Here is a 25278-nt window from a genome sequence, read left to right on the forward strand (position 1 = left end):
AATAGCTATTTCTTCAGTTTAAGCCCTACTTTAAGCGCTGCCCTTTGAATGATTGACGTGCTGCTACTATACGCGATCGTCTTGGCGCGCGACCGCAGGTGAAACATCCGCGACGAAAGTAGCGCGCTAAAACCGTAAATTGAAATGTAGGGCGCCCCGACGGGATTCCTCTTTTTCGACGGGCCAGTGGTTTTAAAAGCGTGCATCGTCGCGTCGCGTTGCATCGCGTCGACACGCGTCCTCGCATAAATAAGCCCGAAGGGACGATCCGAGCACGTTGAAGCGGGACGCCACGATCGGCGGGTATATCAGATTCACCGACCGCACACGCGCGGTTCGTCATATGGAGATGGTCCCGTGTCACGTAACTAATTGCGTGCGGCCTCCGGGCGTGTGTCACCGTGCTGCGGGGCGACAAAAAAATAGCGACAGCGAGAAGGAGAGTGAGAGAGGGGGGGGGAGGAGGAGGAGGAGGAGGACGAGAGCGTGCGTTTGAAGAGGGCTTTTTCCAGTATCGGAAATTGAGCGGACGAGTATTGGCACCGCGGAGTGCCGTGAAAGTGTGCGCCAGGATTCGCGGGCGCGAGAAATAAAAGAAAAATTGCGCATCGGACGCGGTTGCCGCACGAACGGCCGGGGAAACATGATGCCGGGGTTAATGAAACCCCGCCTCGCTCACATTTCACGAGTTCCATTTATAGAAGGCGTCTTCTAATTATTTCCAGAGGCGCGCATTCGCACTCGCGCACTCGCACATAGACCGCCTAGCGTGTACCGGCGCAGCTTCCTCCTCCTTTTTTCTCTTTTAACTCTTTCCCCGCCCCTCTTCCTCCCCCCCTCTCTCTCTCTCTCTCTCTCTCTTTGTCTCTTTCTCTGTCTCTCTTCTTTCCTTTCTCCCGGTGCTCGAACGCGGGTTTTACGAGGCCCCGAGTGTGCGCGCACTGTGCCGCAGTTGTTATTTTCGCAGCGGCGCATTTGCCACCCCCGCGCGTTCTCGCCTCTCCGACGGTATCCATCCTCTCTAATAAGTCGAATTTCCCCCGATGACCTCTCGTTAAAAAGCGACGCGCGGCTTTTCGCACGGTGTTAATCCCGTTAATGCACGGGATATTCGAAATGTCCCTCCTCTCTGACCTACTTTTTTCCCTTTCTCTTTTTTTTTTCTTTTTTATTTCTTCGTGATTTCCTACTCATTTAATCTAACGCAGCGTATTTGTATAGGAACCTGTTATCCCAGTTTTACGGTCGGGCCCCCTTCGATGACCTCGTAATAGAAATTTGCTGAGAATTGCGTAACGTAAAATCGCGCGAAGCGCGTGCAACGCGAACGTTTGTCGAATGGACTTTTTTTTTTCTGTGTTAGCATATATCCGTTTTCACAGCTATACCGCGGAAAAGCGAGACCGGAGGCGAGCCCGCGAGGGCGAGCATGTTGCATTATATTAATGCCTCTCTCTTTCTCTCTCTCTCTCTCTCTCTGTGTTTCTCTCTTTCCCCTCCTTCCTCTTTCTCTCTCCCTCCTTCCTTCCTTCCTTCCCTTCTTTCACATTCTGTGCACTCTCTGATGAAACAAGAATTCGCGAGAGTAATTAACGGAATCACTTTGAACGACGCCGGGCAATCCGAGAAGTGTAGAGCACTTTTACGCGCTTTTAATTTCTAAATGTCGAAAATCCTCCAAACCGGAACGGCAACGGGAACTAATAAGAGATGGCAGCGACTGCGTTTTCGAGAACGCGCGTTCTTTCGCGAAATCTCGACCTCCGCGCTTTCTCTTCTCCGGCGTTCCGTGACCGCGTTCTTCGCCATGCGGTCCCGGAAACAGCCGGTATAAGTGATACGAGTAGAATGTTCCGCGAATGTTCCGGAAGTGCACCTCGGGGACGTGGAACGGAAGGAGATCGTCGTACTTTTAACGAGCGCGCGCAACTCCAGACAATCGGAATCGACGTAACTTCGGATTATCTAAATGGAGTTGATCCCGATACAATGGCTTCTTCATTCTTAATGTTTTACCCACACGAACGCCCGGGCGACATCTTGCCCGCGCGCGCACGTAGAGCGACGACGAAACTTTTTAAAGTCTCTCCGCGGATTCGGCTTGGGTCGACTAGCGATATCGCTCCACCGATTAAGAACCGCCAAGTTTGTATGCCAAGGAGAAAGAGAGAAGGGGGAAAGGATAGGATAACGATACCGTGCTGATCGATTGTTTTAATTGGACGCTGCTTTCGTCCCGGGTCGAGCGCAGCAATGAAAAGGACACAAAACATGGAACTCCTTTGGCGGTCGTTGAATACGAATCGCTCATAATCCGGCGATATCCTCTAATTAATTGCAGCTACGATCTCAATTCGCTTATCACGCTAATCAATCAGACGCGTGCGCGAATAATCGCGCAATTGTTCCGTCAATAATACGCGCGCTACGTTGCACGCGCGCGCGCGCGCGCGCGCGGGCGAGCGTGCGACACAACAATTGAACTCCGCTCGCCGAAAGATTCGCCATGGAAATGGCAGCGACGATTGTCGCGTAACGAGCGCTTTACACCGGATTAAAGGAGACGGTACTTAAGATTATCGAGATTGCACCGGCGTAATTCCAGCTAGGCGAGGGCCGCTGCTCCATCGTCGTCGCCGTTTCTTCCGTTTATTTCGCTTTACAATTGACATTCGGATTCCACGACGGCTTTACTTTTACGGCCGCGGCTAGGTCTCCCTCCTCACAACCCCGTTAATTGCTCGTGCACTCGACACGGTGAACCGAAAGTCCCGTCTTCGTCGCGTCCCTCTGCGTGTGACGCATCGCGATATGCGCGCGAACCTACCTGTGCCAACGTGTGTGTGTGTGTGTGTGTGTGTGTGTATGCGTGCGTATGCGCGCACGCACGCAGGTATATATGTATGAGCGTATTCAGAACGCCGGTCATATTTCTTACGCCCGTTACGCCAAGTGAATAGTTAAGTCCACCTTTTCGTCTTTTATAAGAATATGACGGAGATATACGCGCGCGGCACGACCTCTGCAGGCGAGGAGCTTTTCTTTCCGCTCCGAGCCCTTCTCCGGGGCGTGCTTGGTCGCACGCTCGCTCCGTTGCGAGGGGATAAAATTTTACAGGATAATCAGTTTGTATGCAGATCGCTCGTCTTATACCGGGTTGCCTCGCTGTGTAAGGTAAAATGCAGTTTACCGGACGAGCAAACGGAGCGAATGCTCGGAGCGTTTAACCCCTTTGCGCTGGCATTTAATTGGCGGGCTCTCGTAGGATGTGTGATTCTATTGGAGCGCGTGAGAAAAGGGACGAGAGTACACGTTGCAGCGCCTGTTCCGCTTTATCCTACGCGGAAATTTGCGAGATCTTTTTAAGGCTCTCATTGTTCCGAAATAATAAGCTCCAGTCGGATGTACGATGAAGCGGGTGCACGTCCGACTTGCGAGAGTCTGCAATGTCTGAGCGGGAGGGGAAATCTCGGTTTGTGCAGCTGAGTGGATAGTCGACGAAAATTCGGGAAATGAAATCTCCTTACCGCGACCGAAAACATCCGCCTGAACATCCACTTGTGCGTTAAAAGTCATTTGAGATAATAGAGAGATCTGAGAATGCAGGAATCTTTCCATCTCCGACCTTTTTCATCCCTGTTCCCTGTCCTTCTCGCCACGCAGCGGGAAAATTCCGTTCTCCTAACGGAGTTGTCTTCTCCGCGCGTTGGGCGTTATTCTAAAGTAAAGGGTGAACTCGCGGAACTCGCGCGTGCGCCGCGCGCGCCCATTCGTTGGCTCTCGATTTTCTTCAATCGTCGCGCTCTCTCGCTATTCTTGACAAATCACGTGGCAAATCACTCGATTTTTCACGGAGCCCATACGGGTCTTCGCGACGTATTCTGTCGTATCCTCGCTCCGTGAATCCTTGTGCGACGAGCCGGAGGATCATTCGCGCACCGGCTACGTATCGTTCGCGTTTATCGGCACGGCGATAATCGAACCGCGCGAGCCGTATCTCGCGGAGATTTAAAAACACCTACGGCGGCTGAGGACGCGTCGCATCACGTTGCATCCCTCAGTGCCTCAGATAAGAAGCGGGTTCTTGTATCGCCGTCGATCGCAATCCGATAACTGCAATCGCGAGAAGGGTCGGACGACGGTGCGTCGCTACTATCGTGCACTTATCGATGTTTATGGCAGAGTCGCTGCGCCGACGGATTCTCATTCCCTCTCGCGGGGGCGTCGTGTCTCTCTCTCTCTCTCTCTCTCTCTGTCTCTCTCTCTCTCTCGGTCGTCATTCGGTCGTCGACAATCCCTCCCCGAAAGTGAGCGAAAATCGGCGGTATCAATTCTCTCGTCCTCTCGACGGCGACGTTCTCTCCTCGCGAGCTTAACGCGCGGCATCCCATGGCGAATCGAGACGAGAAGCCCAAGTGAAAGCCCGTGGCTCTCAAATACGCTCGAGATGGCTCTCGGCGAAACAGTTATGCGTTATTAACCCCGCGATTGCACTTTAATGCACGCCAACGGGTTACTGAGAATAATCCCCTGATATTTCAATTTGCATCCGCAGTCCCGATGTTACTTCCACCTCGCCGGTTCAACGCCCCTTAAAAGTGCACCCGTGGCACCGTGGACTCGCCGCTCTCGGCTGTCAGGATTACCGACGGAGACCCGTTCCCGCGTGTGACAACGCCAACTTTTACACAGCTCCTCCCCCGGCTCCTGCGCGTTGCTCTCTTTATTTTCCCCTCGGTTAGCCTCGCCGATGACCCGCCGAGTGATTGCGCGCGCTCTACCTAAAAGCGTCAATTTCCCCGACGGACCGGCCGCCGATCTTGATTCTATTACTCGTTTAATGCGCTCTAAAAAGTAATTGTGAATCCACACTCGCGCGGGTTCGCGCCGAAAGAAGCCGCGCGCGCGCGGCGCGCGCGCTTCGTGCCTCGCTCCGTCTCCGGCTGAAATTCAGCATTAACAATGCGACGACGACACAACGGCGAAGCAGGACAACACGCGGAGATAGGGAAATAGAAAACACATCTTTATACACAAAAGTAACATCTCTTCGCCTTTTCTATCAGAATTTTCCGGACTTCACCGTTTTCTCTCTCTCTCTCTCTCTCTCCCCCTCTCTCTCTCTCTCTCCCTCTCTCTCTCTCGTACCCGCGCTACTTATATGCGCGCGCGCACTCGCACACACATACACGAGACGTAGCTGAATTGAACTGCCGCTAAACTGCCGGGCGAACTGCATATTGTCTCGTTTAACGTCGCGTCGGCGAAAGGAGAAGCAGCTCACGGTGGAGGCAGGCAGGCAGGCAGGCAGCAGGCAGGAAGGCAGCAGGCAGATGGAAATCAGAGCTCTCTCGGCCGGAGGTCGATCGCGCGGTAAACTCCGTTGAATCGAAGTCAACGCGTCGATAGCGTTGACACATAATCGAGAGGCGATGCCGACCCCTCTCTCTCTCTCTCTCTCTCTCCCCCCCCCTCCCCTCTTCGCAATCGCCGATACGATGCGGCGCGCACGACACAACGTCCGACTTAAGATCAAAGTCGATACCATTCCGGGCTAACTACGTTACCATGGAAATCGTCGGCGTCGACCCCCGGCCATGGCCCGATACTCCCTCTCGAATGGGGCTGAGGCTGACTCGGTAAATTCTACAAATGGAATTGCCGGAGCCCGAACCAGACTTGGGCGTTGTTGGTCCACTGCGTCCAGTCAAAGGGAATTAACGGGAGAACGTCAATATTGGAGGCCGGGCTTGGAGAGCGACGGGGTTATTTTTCCGAGCAACCTCGACAGCGCGGGGATAATAACCGTTGTCTTTAACCCCCGAGCGAACGCGCGAGTAATAGACCTTCGGTGTAGTGAGCAAGCTATTCTCCGAGACTCCTCGTATTATATTGAATCGCCGTGGCATTAATCGTCGTGAATTTTCTATCGTTGCGAGCCACGCGATGTTCCTTTTCGTAGCCGGATCCTTTAAAGTCCGGCGGACGAGAATGCTATTGCTGCTGCTGCTGTTGTTGCTGCCAGCATCACCAACACCAGCAGCAGCAGCAGCAGCAGCAGCAGCAGCAGCAGCGCCACGTTCGCAAACTCTCCTTCGCTCCGCTCTACTTTTCCCAGCAACTTAACTTGGTATCGCAAAAACGTATTCTCGTTAGACGCATAGGGGCGCGCCTCGCGATGAAATCCGTACTTTCACGAGGCGCGCGATGGCCGGCGATGGCGGGCAGCCGGGTCGATTCCTCCGGTCGCGCGAGAGTATCCTCCCGTAATTCCCGAGCGATTGACATTTCGCCAGCACGCACCGTGCCTCTCCAAGTTCGATCCCGTGTAATCGTTTCCTTGACTGCGCCACGTGTCAGTCATCTAATGGCGAGGCGCGGTTACGGAACCGGTACGACCTGTAACCGCGCTACGTGATAAAATTCGGCGAACGCCGGCGGGGGTAATCGTCTGCGGAACCCGCGGTTTGCGCAGGACTCGCGTCGTAAAGCGGGGAAGACGACACGACGCGGCGCGACGCGACATCACGACGTAAGGAACCGACAAAAATCCGCCGTCGACGTCCGACGGCGACGGCTACGACGACTGCGACGACGGAGACGACGGAGGTGACACCGGATGCAACGCGCATTGTCTGAAAACGTATGCGGACGCCCATTGGTCGTGCGCAACGTCGCTTTTACGGCTGGCTCTCTCGTACTCTTACTGCGTCGCGTTACTGCGAATCACTTATACGACAAACTCCTTTCGCGAGTTCGCGAGCGAGGCGAATGTGGGTGTGAGAGAGGACACTTATCAAATTTACGGATCCGCGCACTATTTTGCGATGACACGTAGCTCGCAGTTTCTTTCACTTTTACGACGCTATGGAGCCGTAAATACGCTATCGATCGTCCATGAAGCATCGACGTAGTCGTTTCCGTCGACAACGCCTTTCGTTTGCTTTCTCTTCCTCTTGTCTCTCTCTCTCTCTCTCCCCCTCCCCCTCCCTCCCTCCCTCGCTTTCACGCAATGTCGCGTGCTTTCGAAGATCACGCGATTATTACGACGATTACTAGTCGGAATTATCGACGATAAAGTTCAATCGAGGCTGGATTGCGCGTCGCAAAGACGATGGCGGGAATGGGCGAAATATGGTACCCATTTATTATATCTATTGGTTCGTCACGCGTTAAGAGAAATTGATACATGGCTCAATATCGCGTGATAAAATTGATATTGTATTTAATTATCAAATTACCGTTGACGCGCGCAGAATGTATACGCCCGAGATAGGCAGAGGTAGATAGAACGATCGCGAATGGCGCGTTTTTCGCTCGTAAAACACTCGCGGACGAATGGAAGTCCGGACGCAGGCTGTAATTCGTTAAGAAAAAGTCGATTGTCACAGGTGCGCGACGTGTAACGCTGAATAAAATATACGTCAGACGGGATCCGATAGTGACAGTATTTCTATTTTATACGACATCGTTTCCATCTCTCTCTCTCTCTCTCTCTCTCTCTCTCTCTCTCTCTCTTTCTCTCTCTCTCTCTCTCTCTCTCTCTTCCCCCCCTCTCTCTCTCTTTCTCCCCGCCTTCTTTTTTTCTCTTTCTCTCAGCTCCCAACGCTCTATAATGATTTATGTTCTCGCAGCGACGTTGCACACGCATTATTTAATTAAACGCACTGTTTATATCAATTTTCTACACCCGACATATTATTCTGACATACTGCAATACATATCTGCCGCGGTAGAATATTCAGCCCCGGTATCGCGTCGTCGTCGGTTAATGGCACCGCCGGCCGTATTTTCATTTAACACGATTGTAGTTTTAAAGCTGCATAAATCACCATCGGCTGTCGGCATTTTTCGATGATTAAGCTGTAAGCTCGGACGCGAGATTTATAACCTGTCCCGTGGTATAGTTTTATTGACGACTCCGAACGTGGAACGAGAGTTCCTGTTTAAATCGTTTGGAAATATTCCAGCGACGGTTGTTCATCGTCTTCTTCCCGGCGGACCCGAGTCGTCGGTGTCTCGCTCGCTCCAGTCATTCCGCGCGCGGAAACGGCGGGAAACGGAGTTAACGATTAATCGCATAAATGATTTCCGTCGCGTTGGTGCGCGCGGTAGCGGGTCATAAATTGGAAATTGCTATTTGACCGTTTGGAGAAACCGTCGGCGCCGTCGAGCTCGTTCGACGTGCGCGTCATCGAAGTTTCACGCCGCGATCGCTGATCTCCCATGAGGCAGAGAGGATGAAAGGCAAGAGAGAGGGAAAAAGAGAAAAGAGCGGAAAACAATTGACGCGCACGCTTGCAGCCTGCGCGCATATATGATGAGAGGCAAACGCGCGTTATCCAATTATCGTCAAATGATCAATTATTATCGCTGCACAGAAACGAAGAGATCGGCCGCAGCACGTGCGATTAATCAACGTCACTCATGCGTAGAACGCCCATACAAAAAGAACAGTTTGCTACCATGTCACTGATTTGTGCCTATGCTTTATATGCAGTTTGTGTGTATGTATGTGTGTGTGTGTGTGTGTGTGTGTGGTCTATATGCTTATGTACGTCGCCGAGAATCGCGATGGTATAATTTCATCGTGTAAATATACCGTGCGAGGCATTACGCGCTTGAAAGCATGCGATAACTATAAAATTACGTAATAACATTATGAGCAACAAATTCCACCGTTGATGACGTTGAGCTAATTTTACACAAATATCGCGGGATAGGAAAGCGATATCGGTGTCCAACCGAGGGAGGGAGGGAGGGAGGGAGGGGGAGAGAGAGAGAGAGAGAGAGAGAGACAGCTCGTTAAACACGTGTTAGTTAACGATAATAAACAGACAGGCGCTCAATCTTGCGTTACGTCGATGTTATCGTAAAAGAAGGACATTAACGAATCCGTAGGATCATATTTCCTTTCAGCAGAAAGAAATGAGTAGATTGTACGGATAGCCGTTTCTCGCTAGCTCCGCACGATCTCACGATCGTCACATTTACACAGCGACGGTATTTCTCGAGCGCGTAAAAGAGTAACTTTGCGTTTGTATCTGCCGCATGCGATACGCGCGATAATGGCTGGAAACACGTTGAAATATCCCAAGTATTCAGCGTGACGTTAATTCCGTGGAAATATACGAACCGCCTCTCCGATATCGAGGGAGCTTAGTGGACGCTCGCGTATAGTTACAGATAAATGAAGAATGACAGCAATAGCGGGGCGGTTTCGCCGCGCCGCGGCAGTTATTGTTCTCGATATGACACGATATGAATAATTCGACTCGCTATTAAATATTCCGACTGATAAATAAGTCGCACGCCCCTGCTCGCGCCCGACATTAGAGCGCTCGCGCGCGCGCGCGTGCACACAGCCGCCGGCGGATGATTAAAATGAACACGAACGAAAATGTGTGTATCGCAGATTTCCCCCTTTGAGAATTCCCGTTTCGATGGTGGAAAGGGGAAAGGATGGAGAAAAAGAGCAAAAACACCGCGAACGCGAGTGACTTTGGTCGTGCGATCGCAAAGCCGGCGGCGGCGGAAGTATAAGCACCGTGTGCACCGCGCAGAGCTTCCGCTTTATCAGACCACCGGTATTACTCGAGATTTATATTAACTTTTCCAACGCTCTCTACACTATTATTAACACCGTCCGTGCATTCGTTATGTCTAACGAGTACCCCCGCTATTATAATCCACTCGCGCGCGCGCGCGCAGGAAGAGAGCAAGAGATAAAATAATAATTCGCGTAAAATATTAATCGACCGCGCGAAGCCTCCGCGACCTGTCGATGCGATATGCGACTGCGAATGAGATTAACCGGACGCAATTCGACAGCTAATTGGCTGAAAATGTCGGCCCGACGCGAAGAGACGCTCGCGCGTGTGCGGATATATCGGGTATATCGGGGAATATAGAAACGTCGGGCGAGACGGGCGGGGAATAAGAGAGCGCGGCGCGCTCCGAGGAGGAGATTGTGCTGTGAAAAATGCTCTCGGGGGTCGACAGTATCGACGTCTTCGAGAAATTAAGTTCGGTCAAGAAAAATGGAATACACGCCCGCGCCCGCCGGATGGAAAATATTTTGACAGAATATCACCCGTCCAATAAGGGCACGCGAAGCGGAAGCACACCGTTCTCTATCTATCTATCTATCTATCTATCTATCTATCTATCTTCTTCTCTCTCCCGCCTCTCATCTCGTTCTCGGTGCGGGAACGAGAGAAACGGTCATCGAGGACGTCCACGATATATAGAAAGCGGGTCCGCGGCCGCGGCCGCGATCAACCAATTAAACCCTCGCCCTATGTAATTTCCCGAATAATAACGCACGGCGCGCACAATGACATTATATCGGGTGTTTTAATCCGTATCGACGTAATCAAAGGCTCAGATGTAGTAGCGGGGCGATCCAATGAAATAATACCTGGAGCCTGCGAATCGCGCACGCGACGCTCATCTACACCTCTTGCGCGCCTCTTCGCTTTGCGCGAGTATACACCGCCAATAGATCCGCGAATACAAAGGCTCCGGCCGCGCGCGCGACAATGGCGGAGGAAGCAGCAACGCGGCGGGTCAATTTGCCCGCTCGCTTGGAACGGTCGTGTGACGTTTTTCGTCACGATCGCGCGCCGAAGGGGGACGAAGGGACGAGGATCACAGGTGGAAATGCGAAGCCGAGAGTGAAGCCTCGCTGTAGCGGGGTCGCGGGATAACGGCCGGTACAATCCTGTCGCGCGCCGCGCCGACGTTTTTTCCCTTTTTTAGACGTTCCTCCCCCACGCACGTAGCGCGAGACAGAGAGGAAGAATTAGCTCGCGTCAGCGACGGCTCGCCGAGTCTCTTTTCGTCTCGGGCTCCCGACGGGACGCCGAGCGAGAGATAGTGGATATTACGGAATCTCTCGTCCGTGAAACCAAGGAGACCCTCGCAAACTCTAGCACGTGCTGCATCAGCCTGCCGCTTATTGCTATGCATTGTGCAAATTGACAAGTCAATTTACATTGGCAAAACCAACGGCGGTCGCGCGGCCGGGACAGATAGGAAGGACAGATCCCTCAGGACGCGCCGTGACCGAGAGGACGCGCTTTCACGATCTCCGGCTTCATCCGCCGGCGCGCGGGATATATCCGGGATGAAATGGCGCGAGCTTATTTCCTGCATCGGAGCTCTCGAGGCCGGCGAGATAAACCCCGGTCATTAAATAAGTCCGCTCGCGTGTTGGCGAAGCGACCGGGGAGGAGGGGAGGGGGGGGGAGGAATCGCGGCTAGGCCTCTCGACCGACCGGGGCCGGCTCTGACTTTGTCAACGTTCCCGACGGCAAACCGAATTCTCCGTGTGATAGGATTAATAAATCGCGCCTCGGCAGGTGCCGCAGGAATCGGGCGGTCCCTTTGCGCGCGCCGCGTTTTAATACCTCTCGGTTGTGTGGCCGATAATAATCGACATGGGCCGAGCGACGCACTGCGGTCACGGCCGGTAATTATTAAATTTCGCCGTAATGTAACGAGCGGAAATTATTGAGATGCCTCTGTGCGCCGCGGATAGAAGGGGTGAATGTTCGCTCGCAAGCGCGCATATCTTTCAATTAACATGGGCGAATTATAACGTCATTTCGGCGAGACGGGGCACGCACCGCGCCGACATTTCGCGAGCTGAATCTCGCGCGGTTAATCTTTCAACGTTGTCGTTCGCGGAGCGCGAATGAAAATTCGCGCTCTCTCGTGTCGCCGGCGAGTGAACGTACGAGGACAATGTACGTCGGATCGTTTCTTATCTTACTTCGTGTTTTCTTATCTTCGTGCGTCCTGCTTATCTTCGTCGTTTCGCACGCTGACCGACGTCGCACGGTATACCCGGTGAGCTTGGAACGACAGGTGGACGTGACTACAAGTTATAAGCGCTTCGGGAACCGTAAGCAGGACGAGAATGGCGTGTTCACATGGCGTGAGAAAGAGGGGGCAGGGGTAGAGAGGACCGAAGCGAAATTGAAAAACGTTATCGTCCGACGTTAATGCGATTCCGCTGTGTTCGACATTAGAGTGCGCGCGCTTTAGCTCGGAGCACGTATTTGATTTTATATAGCATCACGCAACAATGGACTAGTTTTGTTTTATTTAGCCGACAGGGTTTTCCAGCGCATCGCGTCATCCCCGGAAGCTCGTCCCGGCTCTGTCTCCGTGTGAAATTTCGGAAACGAGCAAATTCGCGCGCGAGCGAGAGAGAGAGAGAGAGAGAGAGAGAGAGAGAGAGAGAGAGAGAGTGAGAGAGAGTGAGAAAAAGATCGCGAGAGAGACCGCGAGGAATCCGCGGAAAGTAGAGATCGGCGTCCTCGCGTCGATAATGATTTTCACCGCGCGCACGCGCATTCACGTCGCTTTTTTGTCGCAACGGAACATAATTAAAAGTACATCGGACGCGTGATACCGCGTCGCGTTTAAATAACATGCCAAAGCCGAGCCCGTACCGCACCACGATCGGTCGACCGGTCGCAAAAGAATGTGAAACAAAAGCGATTTCGCTGCGCATAGTTTATTCAAGAGCGAGCATCCATGATACATCGACACGAGCTGTCGACGCGGTTAAAATTCGCGAATTTACACAAGCGCGGGAAATATTTCGATTATTATAAATAAATTTTTTATCCGCGCCGCCGTGTGCGCGCGCGCGCGCGCCTATCGGCCCGGCCCAGCCGGCAGCTCTCGGCGCTCGCAGAGAGCGGCGGATGAACGCTTATACACGAGAACGGTATTTAGCTGGCGGGGAAAGCGACCCGAATATTTCATGGCTGATGTAACGCTCGCGGTAGCGCCGCTGCGGGCACGGCTTACGTCATTTACGCCGATGAAGTATTTGTAAATTTAATGCGTTCCCTCTAAATGTACTGAATTTAGCGGACAACGCGCGCGCGTGCATTTAAATGCTGCGGGCGGGCGTGCGCTCGCAGAAATATCCGCCTGCGTTTCTCTCCCCCGGCGAGCGGTGAAGGTTTTACATCGCATTACTCACGAGATATATTATGACCGTGTTCATAATTTACGATCGATCCCGAACGAAGTTTCAGGTTCACGATTATCGCCAGAGACTGTGAGAGAGAACGAGCGAGCGAGAAATGTAGAGAGAGAGAGAGAGAGGGAGGGAGGGATAAAGAGAAATGTCCGCGCAACGCTCGGTAATGGTACGTTTATTTATTTACTCGCGCGTTTAACGACGTATTTCACCAATCGATTCGGTTACTTGTTAGAGCCAGGCCGCCGCAAATATTTTCGTTCGACTTTGGAACGCGGCGAACTCGCTCGAGCGAGAGCCGGCTTTCGCGAAATTCCCGCTGTGTTGTGTCGTACACGCGCCCCTCCTGTACTATCGCTCTTGTATTTCCCATCGTACGAGCGACGAGCACTTCATTCAGCGGAGCGCATCGATGTTGCAAGCAGTAGCTAGGTAGGAACGTCGTGAGCTCCCTCGCTCGCTCACGACGGACGCGCGACTCAATCACAGCTTGCGAAATTTTCAGGTACCCGCGATTATACGAGCAGCATGGCTGCCGTGCATACTTAGCATTCTCGGATTAAGGTTATGACGTGAATATATACTTGGATACACTGTGGTTCCCGATACGCTCGAGTCGCGCGCAGCCGGGCGCAAAAGCACGGAATAATCTTAATTCGCGACAGCGCTGATACGCGCGTTGGTCCATCCGCCGCGACCGCGTCTCTCCTGTCTCTTGTTTTTGTAAATAATTTTCGGAAATAACCGACAAACAACACACACGCGTGTCGCAGTCTTCCGAAATCCTTCATCGCGGCGACTAATATGTGTTCACACGAGCGCGCGCACGCGCGGCTGCAGACGAGCGTTAAGCAATTCACGAGATACATCAACCCGTATCCCGTTATCTAGTGTCACATTTCGTGCTAAATGCGCCCGTATACACGCCTGCAGCGCATGTACAGCGCGTCCTGCCCGTCACGCGCGGCGACGATCCTGCGGGGGTCGTCGGTTCAGTGTCGATAGAAAATTGGCGAGCTGGCCGGTTGACCGGATATATTCCGCCTCGACGATATTCCAACGAACGGATCGAATCCGCCTTACACTCCCGAAAATTAGTCCCTCCCGTCGCGGACGTACGATATTTACGTATTTTCCGCGACGGAGATTCCACGGCGACGCGCGAGCGAGATCGACGAACTTGCTCTCGCACACACGTCCCCTCTCCCGCGCTCTCCACACTGTGCAAACTAATTCTCCCTGCGTGGCCTCTCTATATTTTATCGTCTGTCGTAAAAGCGACGCTCGACGAGCCGGTGATTCTCGAATTAGCGGAGCGGCCTGTTGTTGGCAAAGGAAATAGCACTTAAAACTCGTGGGACGCGCGCGCGCGCTCTCTCGATCTTCCGATATCCGTCGCTCTATTCGATACGTTCCCCGCATCGCGCAGCGTCGTGCCGCGTCCACGTCCACGTCCACGTCCACGTCATCCGATTTAGCGCCGTTAAGCACTCTATGTGGGTCAAATCAGAGCGGCGGGCTGGCCGCAAAGTCCGAAGCCTACACGTCCTCCTCTCTCTCTCTCTCTCTCTCTCTCTCTCTCTCTCTCTCTCTCTTGCCTTTGATATTATCGATTCAGACCGCGGCGTGCTCCTGGCTGCTGCCGTTGCCGTTGTCGTTGCCGTTGCCGCTGCCGCGCATTGCTGCACGACAGCCGGTTTACGTACATGCTCCCCGCGATGTGACAAACAGCATGACGCAGGCGACGCCTGCGACATCGCCGATATAATGCACACGTGTCGTTGATACGGCACGAAACGTCAAGACGTGTTTTCGAACGTCATCGTAACGACCGCCGCGAGAGCGAGCGAGCGAGCGAGCGAGCGAGCGAGCGGAAAGAAGGAAGGATGCGGATACATCGGCGAGACCACGGGGGAGACGCACGCGCGAGAGAGCGCCTCTCGCGTCCCTCTCTCGACGCCGCCCTGTCCCGGGGAATGATGCATATCGCAAATCTGCGATGCGCGTGAGATAACGCGAAGACGCCATCGCGGCGCGACGGAGCAGCAGATCTTGTCAGTTGCCTGACAATTAATTGACGCGGCGAGATGAGTGACGCAATAACAAGGAGCAGGGGGACGAGCATTCTTATAGGCCGCGATGTGGACGAAGGAAACGAGACGTACACATGGCGTATGTTGGAAAGTACTCGGAGCGGGAGGTAAGGAAGATGGGAAAGGGACGATGTGCACTTTGCGAACGCGTGACGGGAAGCATCGCGGAAAACACGCGCCGCGTCTCCGAGTCCCATAGGAACGCGAGGGCTTACGTCGGATATCAGACGCGTGATGACACACAGTGCACTCTTGCACGTCGCGAGTATCCGAGATACGAGGGCGAGCCGAGTGTAGCGTGGAGGACAGGCGGCGAGGCCGAGAGGGTGGCGAAAAAGGGAAATATCCTAAGTATCGACGGGGGGATGGCACCGACGAAAGCCATTACCCGCCGTCGGGCAACGAACAGGCGCAACAAAACTGCTCGCCTGCACACGCCTGTCGACGCGATAAAATCATTCATCGTTAAAACTCGTAGCGCGGATATCTTCGAGGCGCATCGTCGCAACAGCAAGAAAGCGGAGAGCGGTGAGAGAGAAAAGGAGAGGGGGAGGAATTAAGAGAAGGGCAAAATGGGCTGAGCCGACACTCTTCGGAGATATCCATCCCCGACATCCGCGACGCGACGCGACGCGACGCGAACGCGGAGATGAGTTTTCCGAGTTCCGATTTGTCGATTTGTCGATTTTTAAATCCGCGCCCGGAGCGACCGCGCGCCAGATCCGATCCATTCGCGCCGTAAAAGAGGGACCGGGATTTAACGGGCCATCATGCGACATTAATCCGATTAGTCGGTCGTAAGACGTAATACTCTAATTTTCCTCGAATTTACGAGGGTTTTATGAGAACACATCGCATATCCCGCCCATCACCGGATCAATTTATCGATGGATATCAGCATGATCCGCTTTTCTTCCTCTCTCTCTCTCTCTCTCTCATCTCATCTCTCGCTTTTTATCTTTCCATAAACTCCTTTTCCCGTGACCCTTTTCTCTCGCATCGCCGGAAATTTCGGTTAATGATGGTTATACACGTCGACGTGGCTCCGTGTTTTCCCTCGGCTTCAAACTGCCCGTCCGATTCGGCCTCTGGACAGAGCCGCTGGAAAAGGCATTTTATCTTACGTCAACATATTTCGCCCATTTCCATATTCATATTTGGAGTGACGCGAAAAACTTCCGAGAGTGGCTGTTTTATCTGGTATTTTTCTGAATACGCAATTACCATAAAATTGGCAACGCCGTCAGAGACAATCAGCTCGCGATACATCGCGTGCTCATAAATGTCATATACATGCTCGCATACCGTTTTCCGCGACTTGGCACGATTATCGCGTATGAACGATTTTTCCGTTCGCGGACAATAAGTAGCGATGACAACGATGGTGGCGCGCAGTCGCTCCTCCTCCTCCCCCCCCTCCGCTCCGCTGTAGAGGTGCGTTTTTCTCGGGCGAACAATGTAATTGTAAAAAATGTTATTTATGCCGCGCCGCGCGGCGTCACGCCGCGTCGCGTAGCGCTGCAGAACGACGCAATCGAACGCTCTTTGCACTTTAGAGTCCGGCGCAAATTTTATTCTTGGTAAAAAGCGCTCGCATAAAACGACCCGTCGACGCGACCCAACCCCTGATATCTCCGACATCGGATATCTCGGCGAATAGACCGTCGATATACGGAAGGAGAAAAGAGCCGATACGCCGTCGCCGCCGCCCCCGTCGTCGTCGTCGTCGTCGTCGTCGTCGTCGTCGTCGTCGTCGTCGTCGTCGTCGTCGTCGTCGTCGTCGCCGTTGCCGTCGTCGTCGTCGTCGTCGTTGTCGTTGTCGTTGCCGTCGTCGTCGTCGTTGTCGTCGTTGTCGTCGTCGTCGTCGTCGTCGTAGTAGAAAATCGACGTAGCAAAACGACGAAGCGGGTGCACGAACTCTCGACGACGTCTTCTAGGATCTTCGGGAATACTTCAAAATTTTCCACCATCGTCGTCGTCGTTTGCGTCGCTGTACTGCATCTGTACACACCAGAGGAAAAAGAAAGAAAACGAGAGAGAGAGAGAGAGAGAGAGAGAGAAGGGGGGGAGGGAGAGAGCGATAGAGAGAAAGAAAGACGCGTCGTAAATAGCGATCATTTAATTTCGATCGAAAGAATCGCCACATCTCTCGAAACGAGCATAACCTGCGCGCGAAAAGTTGCGTCGTTGCGACGTTTCGAATTTTATCCTCGCGAGCACTGAATTTTTACGACCTTATTGCGGCGTATCCATGCAGGAATGCATCAAAGCTTTCGTGCACTCCCGCGCGCCCGAAGATGTTCTGTCGGAGTTACAACGGAGAGAACGCGTCCTTTCGTCGTCTATTTTATGAGACGGATGTAAAACGCCTGAGACATCTCGCTACACGCGTAGCGATTGGATCGTGGTTTTACGCGTGAGATCGTTTAATGAGCCGAGCGGATAACGCGATATCAGCGCAAAATGCACGATTTGCGCGAGGTTGGTATCGTCGCGATTCTTTTTGGACATATATATTAATATTGTAGAAAATTATTATATATTGATATAAATATATCAACAACGCCGTGGCCGCAGCCAGCGCCACGTGAATGAATTTATTTTCGTTAATGTAACGTCACGTTATCGCCGAAACGGCAAATAATTTAATGCTACAATTAACGAAGGTGTTTATTCTAATATTGAATGCAATTATATGCGTGTATATATATGTATGTGTGTGTGTGTGTGTGTGTGTGTGTGTGTGTGTGTGTGTACATACGTTGTTCGCGTGAGCACGAGCAGTAGCAATAATAGTCTGATACTTATCGCATTACGCAGGGGCGTTCACGCATCACCGAATAATATAATCACAGGGAAAGCTCGTCGGGAAAATGAAACACACACGATACGTAATTGCATACAAAGTGAAAGATTATTCTGATAGAACGAATTCATTTATATGCCGCGCGAGCAAATTGCGTTTTTATCAATATGCGGACATATCCGCGGCAGACCGGGCTCCTCGAATTACGTTTTTGCCACGTACGTGTGTAAAATTGCGATTTCCCGTTGGCGCGTTGATCTGCGGAAAAACGGACGAAAAAGCATCGGGAAGAAATCCTTCCCGCCGCGCCCACCCCTCCCCTCTCCCCTCGTCCTCGTCGAGAAACGAGAAAAGTTGCTCGTGGCGCGAACGTGTAGCGCGCTAATTGCGCGCGCGGTCCTCGAGTGACCGATTTCACATTTCCGACGGCGAATCGCGCCACGATTTTCCGTTACACACACACACACACACACACCTTTGAAGTGTCGCGCGCCGAAGAAAGCGCCTCTTCGCCCCGCGCGCGGCCCCGAGTGTCACCGGGACACCGAGATATTCTCCGATAACACGATATTTCCCGCCGAAAGTGCCTTTCGCTGTTAAACCAACTCTGACCGTTTCGCGTCTCTGTGTTTAGTACCCATATCACACATCGTGGCTCTGGTCGGAGATCCCACCTATCTTCCCTGCGACATATCAACCACTCACGAGGGGGACTCGGTGCATCTTGTGCTGTGGTATCGCGAGGATCTTGGTACATCAGTTTACAGGTAAAGTGCAATCAATCTATATACAGGCGAACGTACATACGTACGTACGTGTGAGAACGGACGGCCGAGCGAACGAGCGAACGAGCGAACGAGCGAGCGAGCGAGCGAGCGAGTGAGTGAGCGAGCGAGCGAGCGAGCTCGACACACACGCATACGCAAATGCACATACGCCTGCACATACGGTCACGTACACAGAGCACCGGGCCGCAAACTATCACCGGCCGTTCCTCCTCCTCCGTCGGTCCAGGGCGGACCGACTGCAAACAGCCCGCCGGCACAATGCGAGATTGGTAGTCGCTTTTATCCGAAAATTGTCTTCGAACTCGATTTTCGCCGTCGCGCAAGGAATATATATCTTGTTTGCGCGCGCGCGGGAAAGAAAGAGAGGGGGGAGGGAAAGAGGAACGAGCCGCCGCTGAATATTGCACAAGCGTCGATTTGTAACGATCGTCCGAAAAGGGAGAGAGAATAATCGGATAAAAACGGAATGAAATCGACGCTCTATGCGGAACGCGCGCGATCGTTATTGTCTTATTGACGCGGCGGCGAATTTTCCAAACGTCCGCGCGTGCGAACGCGCATCCGGCGTGGCGATAGATCATTATCGTTATCGCGTATCGTAGATCATTATCGTAGCCGCTGATCAGCCGCGCGAAAAAAATTGCACCGACCCGTATCATCTGCAAGGGCTGAAATATCGCCCCGCCTCGCGGATGGCGCTTTTTAACCACGACTGGCTCTCTCTCTCTCTCTCTCTCCCTCTCCCCCCCCCTCTCTTTCCCTCTCTCTTGTGCGCGCGTGCGCGCGATCTCCGGCCCCGGTATTATGTAGATTAAATTTCGCGGTTGTGTTACGCAACTGTTACCCGTCGCGTCCGCGATGTACATACTAATGACGGGCGGTATCGCGATACCAACGCGGAGATATATGTTTACGATCGAAAAATAAAATGGAAAAAAAAAGCGGAACAAAAGCGGAACAAAGAGAGACCATGAAGCGGTGGCAGCGCGCATCTCCATCACCATTACCACCGTCGACGCGGCGCGTTTCGCGCGACGCCGCCGCCGCCGTCGTCGTCGTCGCCATCGCCATCGCCATCGCCATCGCCATCGCCATTGCCGTCGTTACTCCGAGCTGCGTAAACAAATTTCAATGTTTCATATGACTCCGCCACCACGCTTTTAATTACCCGTCACGTGCCGTCCATCGGGCCGCTTACGCAACAACGTCGCGCAGAGCGGCGGCGACCGCCGCGCGCGGTTATTCGAGCTCGTCAGCGAAAATACGAGCGAGCGAGCGAGCGAGCGGGCGCGCTCGTAGATAACGAAATTCGCGATAGTTTCATCGGCCAGCGCCGGCGTGGCGTCTTAACCGGGTTAGTGCCGTGGACAATGAAATTGCGTCCATCTAGTTTTCCTATCGCGACGCGATTTTTCGCCGAGTTTAATTTTCCCTCACGTTCGCTACAAACCACGTGAACTATGCGGACAAACAGATTGTTCGTTATTCTGATAGCGCGCGATGAACGTCGCTGAAGGCCCGAAGGCAGCAGATTTATCACGCGCGTGGCGTCGGGAATACGCGCGCGCGGTTTTAGACCCCGAGTTAAGGAGAGAAAGGGGGGCGAGAAAAGGAGGTCTCCGCTCGTTAACGTGCGTATAGTTCATTTGTTGTCGTCAGATCCTCGCCTCGTGTGTTGCAAACGAATTTGTGAAAAATTACAGATGTCGTTATCGCGATAAATGTAACGACGGACGACGCGAACGACCGAGCGGCTCGCGACACGTTTCCTTTAGTCACACGCCCGTCGTCAAAGTGTGCGGTTTAGCTCCGACCGAGCCGAGCATCGCCGCGATCCTCAATGCACTCTCTCTCTCTCTCTCTCTCTCGTTTGTGCAGCTATACGAGCACGTTTCCTCGCGACGGAAGTAGGAAGTATTCTTATCCGCTAGAAGACCCGTATCAGACAAGAGTATAACGAAGACAATTATGTTTTCCTTGAATTATGAATCCCCCGTTGCAGACATCGGGGATGTGTCTCGTGTATTTTTTGTCACTTTGCTTTCTGTCATAATGAATCACAGCTTCTGCAGACTCATGAATAGTAGCTCGCAGTCGTGACCGTTTGATGCGCCTCTACTTTCATCGCGAAACTTGTATTCAAACCGTTTCGCAAACGGGCATGCAAAAACTGCATCGCGACGCTACGAGAAATCGCTTTTCTCTCCTTCTCTCTTCCTCTCTCTCTCTCTCTCTCTCTCTCTCTCTTTTTATAAACAGGTCGCTATTTACATCGCAGATTAGTAGTGGCTGTAGCACGTTAAGTACTTTATATTTTAACGCCGCGCTGCTTAACATGCAACTCCCGTCCCGCCTACACCATTATCCACTTTCCCTTCATAGAAAAGCGGAGGAGTACCGCGTGATGCCGTGGAGTATCCTCGGCCCACTTTTATCGCGCCGGCTCACGGTTTTAAAGCCTTTTCAAATGTTGCGATATACACACGCCCACGGCCGGAGAAGGAAAAGGCCGGTCACACCACGGTAAGCCAGTGCGCTGACGGGTCTTAAAAGGGCGGAAAAATAGCGACGATACGCGCTCGCGCTCGCGTTCGAATGCCACCGCGAGATCCGCGCTTTTTATTCATATTCGACGCCGCTAAGTAACAAGTACTTTCATTTCCCGATAATACAGTCGCGCGTGCGCGCTTGCGGCCTGGTGAATAAGAAGTACGCGGCATCGACCGTGCGTGCGCTCGGAATGGCTAATAAATCGATCATTATACAGCAGCAACAACGAAATTTCGCCTTGTTTCGCCCGTTCGCGCGATTTGCTTGCACCGCCCACCGTTTTTTCCCTCCGCCTGTTCCGCCCGCTGTTTGCGCGCGAGAAACTCGTCAAATATTGTCAGACTTTCTGAGCGTCCAGAATTGAACACGCGGATGAGATAAATAAATGTTGTAATCTCGTCGCGCGGCAAAATCGTGTCGCGTGACAAAATCACGACCAAGTTTGGTATCGAAAATAACATCGTTTGCAAAATCGGAAGCATCCGGCATATCTTTCGTGGAACACATTGTTTTCGTTCTCGAGCGAATCTAACCGGTTGCGAGCCGCGCCGCAAAGTCAGCGAGTTTACCGAAATTAAAAACAACGCGCGTATCGTTGTCACATCATGCAAATCATTAGGTACCAATTAACAGCGAAAGAGAACGCAATCGCCGTGAAACGAAATCAATTATGATGGTATAATTATTACAATTTGATAGCGTTCGTGGCTTGAAATAATTATTGCCCATGGTAACGATCGGTGGAGGAACTTTAATTATGTGCCAATTACATCGGTCGGCGATTCAATCAGCCGCGATAACGCTTGCTTACGGAAGAGAGAGAGAGAGAGAGATAGATGGATAGATAGATAGATAGATAAATAGAGATAGATCGATAGGTAGAGAAAGAAAGAGGCCACGAAAGAAAGGGCGATTTAAACTACACACACATCATATGTATATATATGTGTGTATGTGTGTATATATATACATATATAGTAACGAAATTCCTGGTGAATTTTAATTTATTCCTTTGCATCGGCTGATAGATTCATTCGCAGCCTTCACGGCAGACTGGACACAATGCTAATGAACATTCGAAATAACCATGATAATGACAGTGTTAAAATAGCTGTTAAATCGCCAATGAAATTACCAGCAAATCGTTTGGAATCGCGAGTTTTTAAAATCACATCAGATCGCTCGATCGACCATTGACGAGTGCAGCACGTGCCACCCATGTTGCCGCTGATGGTCTGCCGTTGGAGTCGATGGCCGGCGAAATGTCGTTTCCACGGAACGATCACACGATTTTTTCGAGGCCGTCGATGTTCCGGAGAGATCAGAATTTCGATATTTACCGCAGAGACACGCCGACTGCGACGACATGCGTAGAACGATGATATTATATTTTCGTTAACTCATTTCCGCTATCAAAGAATAATCTCGTTAGCGGTGCGATGGTTTATGCACCACGTAGGCTTCAGAAATTAATTTTACAGCTCATCTCGTCTCGTATTACACTCGCCTAAATTAAATTATCTGTTCAAAGTGAAGATATAGCGGAAGAACGTTCTCTCTCTCTCTCTCTCTCTCTCTCTCTCTCTCTCTCTCTTTATGCCTCTTTTCCCTTTTTAATAATAAGTTTGTAGGGAATAAACGTACATAAATTTTTTCGAAATGACGAAATTCCCGAATCGAATGTAGCATTCTAGAATCTATGTAATATGTCCGTCACTTGGAATCGCAATTTCGAAATAATTCGAAACATTCGCAACTATTCTGCGAGCGCGAGTGACACCCCAGCTAAATCGAATTATCAGATCGCGTGTGTGAATCGTCATGTTATCATTCAGCGGGAATTTATTTTCAACGCTTTTCAAGGAATTCGACGTTAAAAATGCAACGTGATAAAAGTGGGACATCCGTATAGATAGGTATACGCGCGATCTTTCTGTTCCCTTTTCTCCCCTTTCGTTTTTTATTCTTTTTTATTTTTTTGCCTCTCTTGTCCGTACAGTAACCAAGAGCCTCCTCTGCTACCGGGTGCACCGGCATCTTTATAAAACTTTTTACATTGCTTTAAATACCTCTCTTATATCGATTTAAATGGCTCTCACCGAGGCTCGCTGGTGAGAAAAAAAGTCTCGCAACAAAAACACGAAAACTTTGTTATATGACAGGATCGGAAAACGAGCGAGAGAGAAAGAGAGATGGAGAGAGATAGAGGAAAAGAAAGAAAAGTTTTCAAGTCGGCGCGAAACTGACGACGACAATGACGACGATGACAAGGACGACGACGACGACGACGACGACGACGACGACGACGACGACGAGGACGACGACGACATCGACGACAAGGACGACGACGATGACGACGACATTGGTGTCGTTGCGGAGAAAATTTACGTGTTACATGAATTGTAAAATAACCAATTTTGCGTATCTGATATCGCTCGTGTTGCCGTGTGCAACGCTTGCAACGCTTACAGCTTTATAACAATAATTCTTATATTTTTATATTAATAATTCTTATATTTACCATGAAATTATCCCGGCCATAATTCAGAACGTCGCACTTCTCAGATAGAGATGTTTTAATTTGCATGCTTATTATTGCGCTACACACGTGTGTATCGTAAAGTGTGCGAGCATACATTTACTTTAATTGATAACATTCCGATTATGCCTGTCCGAGAATGTATATAACCGAACTGCCGACTACATTCGGCAAGATACCTCCGTTTAGTTACGATACGCAAACACGTCTTGCGCGTTATACAACCTATATTTTATTTTGTCCTGCTGCAATATCACAAATGCGCGCACGATAAATATATATATATATATATATATCCAGCTTTCGACAAATATAATTTTATTCGCGCTTTTGGGCATCCAGATGAAATTTGGTCCATTCGAATCGTGTAAAACCCAAATTATCATATTATTACCGTCATTATCGGGTTATTAAATCAATTTATACATACGTTCCAATATTTAATACGTTAAAATCATGATGAAAATTTTGTAATTTATTGACACTAATACGACGTTTAAACTCGCTTTTCCGAGCTATCTATAAAAACAGCCTCAAGGGAGACAGAACAATGGACGCAGAGAGAGAGAGAGAATATATTTTAATAATTTTATATTAAAATAATTTTAATATATATCTTCCTCGCGATATTGCAAATTTTATTAGGAAACACGAGGGCGGACGAGAGCATCTGAAAATCCATTATTATCCGTGAATAGATGATGCGTCGTTCGGAAAAGGTCAATGCGAAACGGTAGTTCACATAGCCTACGCTTTCTCCGATTATTAATTGCACTCGATCTCTCAGATTCTCCCCCTTATCGGTCTCTCGTCTCCTTTCTGCCGCAGTGTCGACGCCAGGGGCCGGGACTTTGGCTTCGCCGAGAAATGGTCGGACGACACCGTGTTCTCGAATCGGGCCTATTTCATGCCGGACAAGCAGCCGGCCGAGCTCGGGGTCGATCACATCAGGGAGGAGGACGCGGGTATCTACAGGTGCCGCGTCGACTTCCAGATCGGCCAGACGAGAAACTCCAAAGTCAATTTGACCGTGATCGGTAAGTTTGTCCGATAAGTAAGTTTTACGGAGCGCGCGGGATCATTTCGATTCCCCCCCCCCCCCCCCTCGTCCTCCGTTACCTCCGTCGCCGGCGCCAACCCGCCGAGCAAATTGCGTCTGCGGGGTTAACGTTGCGCCAAATCGACGCGCTCGTTCGACGAATACACTTGCGAAACCGATACGATTATCGAAAGACGGATTTGAGGCCGGCTCCAGGCTGGCCACGCGCAAAGTAACCGGATGATGATGACCCTAAGTCTAATTCGAACGTGAGCTAGATTCGAGGTTGTTTCGACGTTACGTTCATCAGCGTGAATCTTTCGGGGGATATGGTTTTCCCATTCTCTGCAAAATCGTCCAGTGTTTCTAGAACGGAACGGGATAAACTCGGGTGAGATGACCATAGGCTGTAATTTTTCCGACAAATGCTAAACAGTGGCGTTTTTTGTATCCATTCTCA

General features: G+C 51.3%; 1 protein-coding gene across 2 annotated transcripts in view; it reads left to right on the forward strand.

The window, feature by feature from the left end:
- Positions 1-25278, forward strand: part of LOC105192346 (neural cell adhesion molecule 1) — a 234846-nt gene that overhangs the window by 131633 nt on the left and 77935 nt on the right. For both annotated transcript variants that reach the window (XM_025301626.1, XM_025301628.1), the window contains exons 2-3: positions 18537-18669; positions 24608-24816. In XM_025301626.1, coding sequence (XP_025157411.1) covers positions 18537-18669; positions 24608-24816 — 342 coding nt within the window. The remainder of the gene's footprint in view (positions 1-18536; positions 18670-24607; positions 24817-25278) is intronic.

Source organism: Harpegnathos saltator, unplaced genomic scaffold (assembly GCF_003227715.2).
Source record: "Harpegnathos saltator strain DR-91 unplaced genomic scaffold, Hsal_v8.6 scaffold434, whole genome shotgun sequence".
In the NCBI taxonomy this organism is placed as follows: Eukaryota; Metazoa; Arthropoda; class Insecta; order Hymenoptera; family Formicidae; genus Harpegnathos; species Harpegnathos saltator.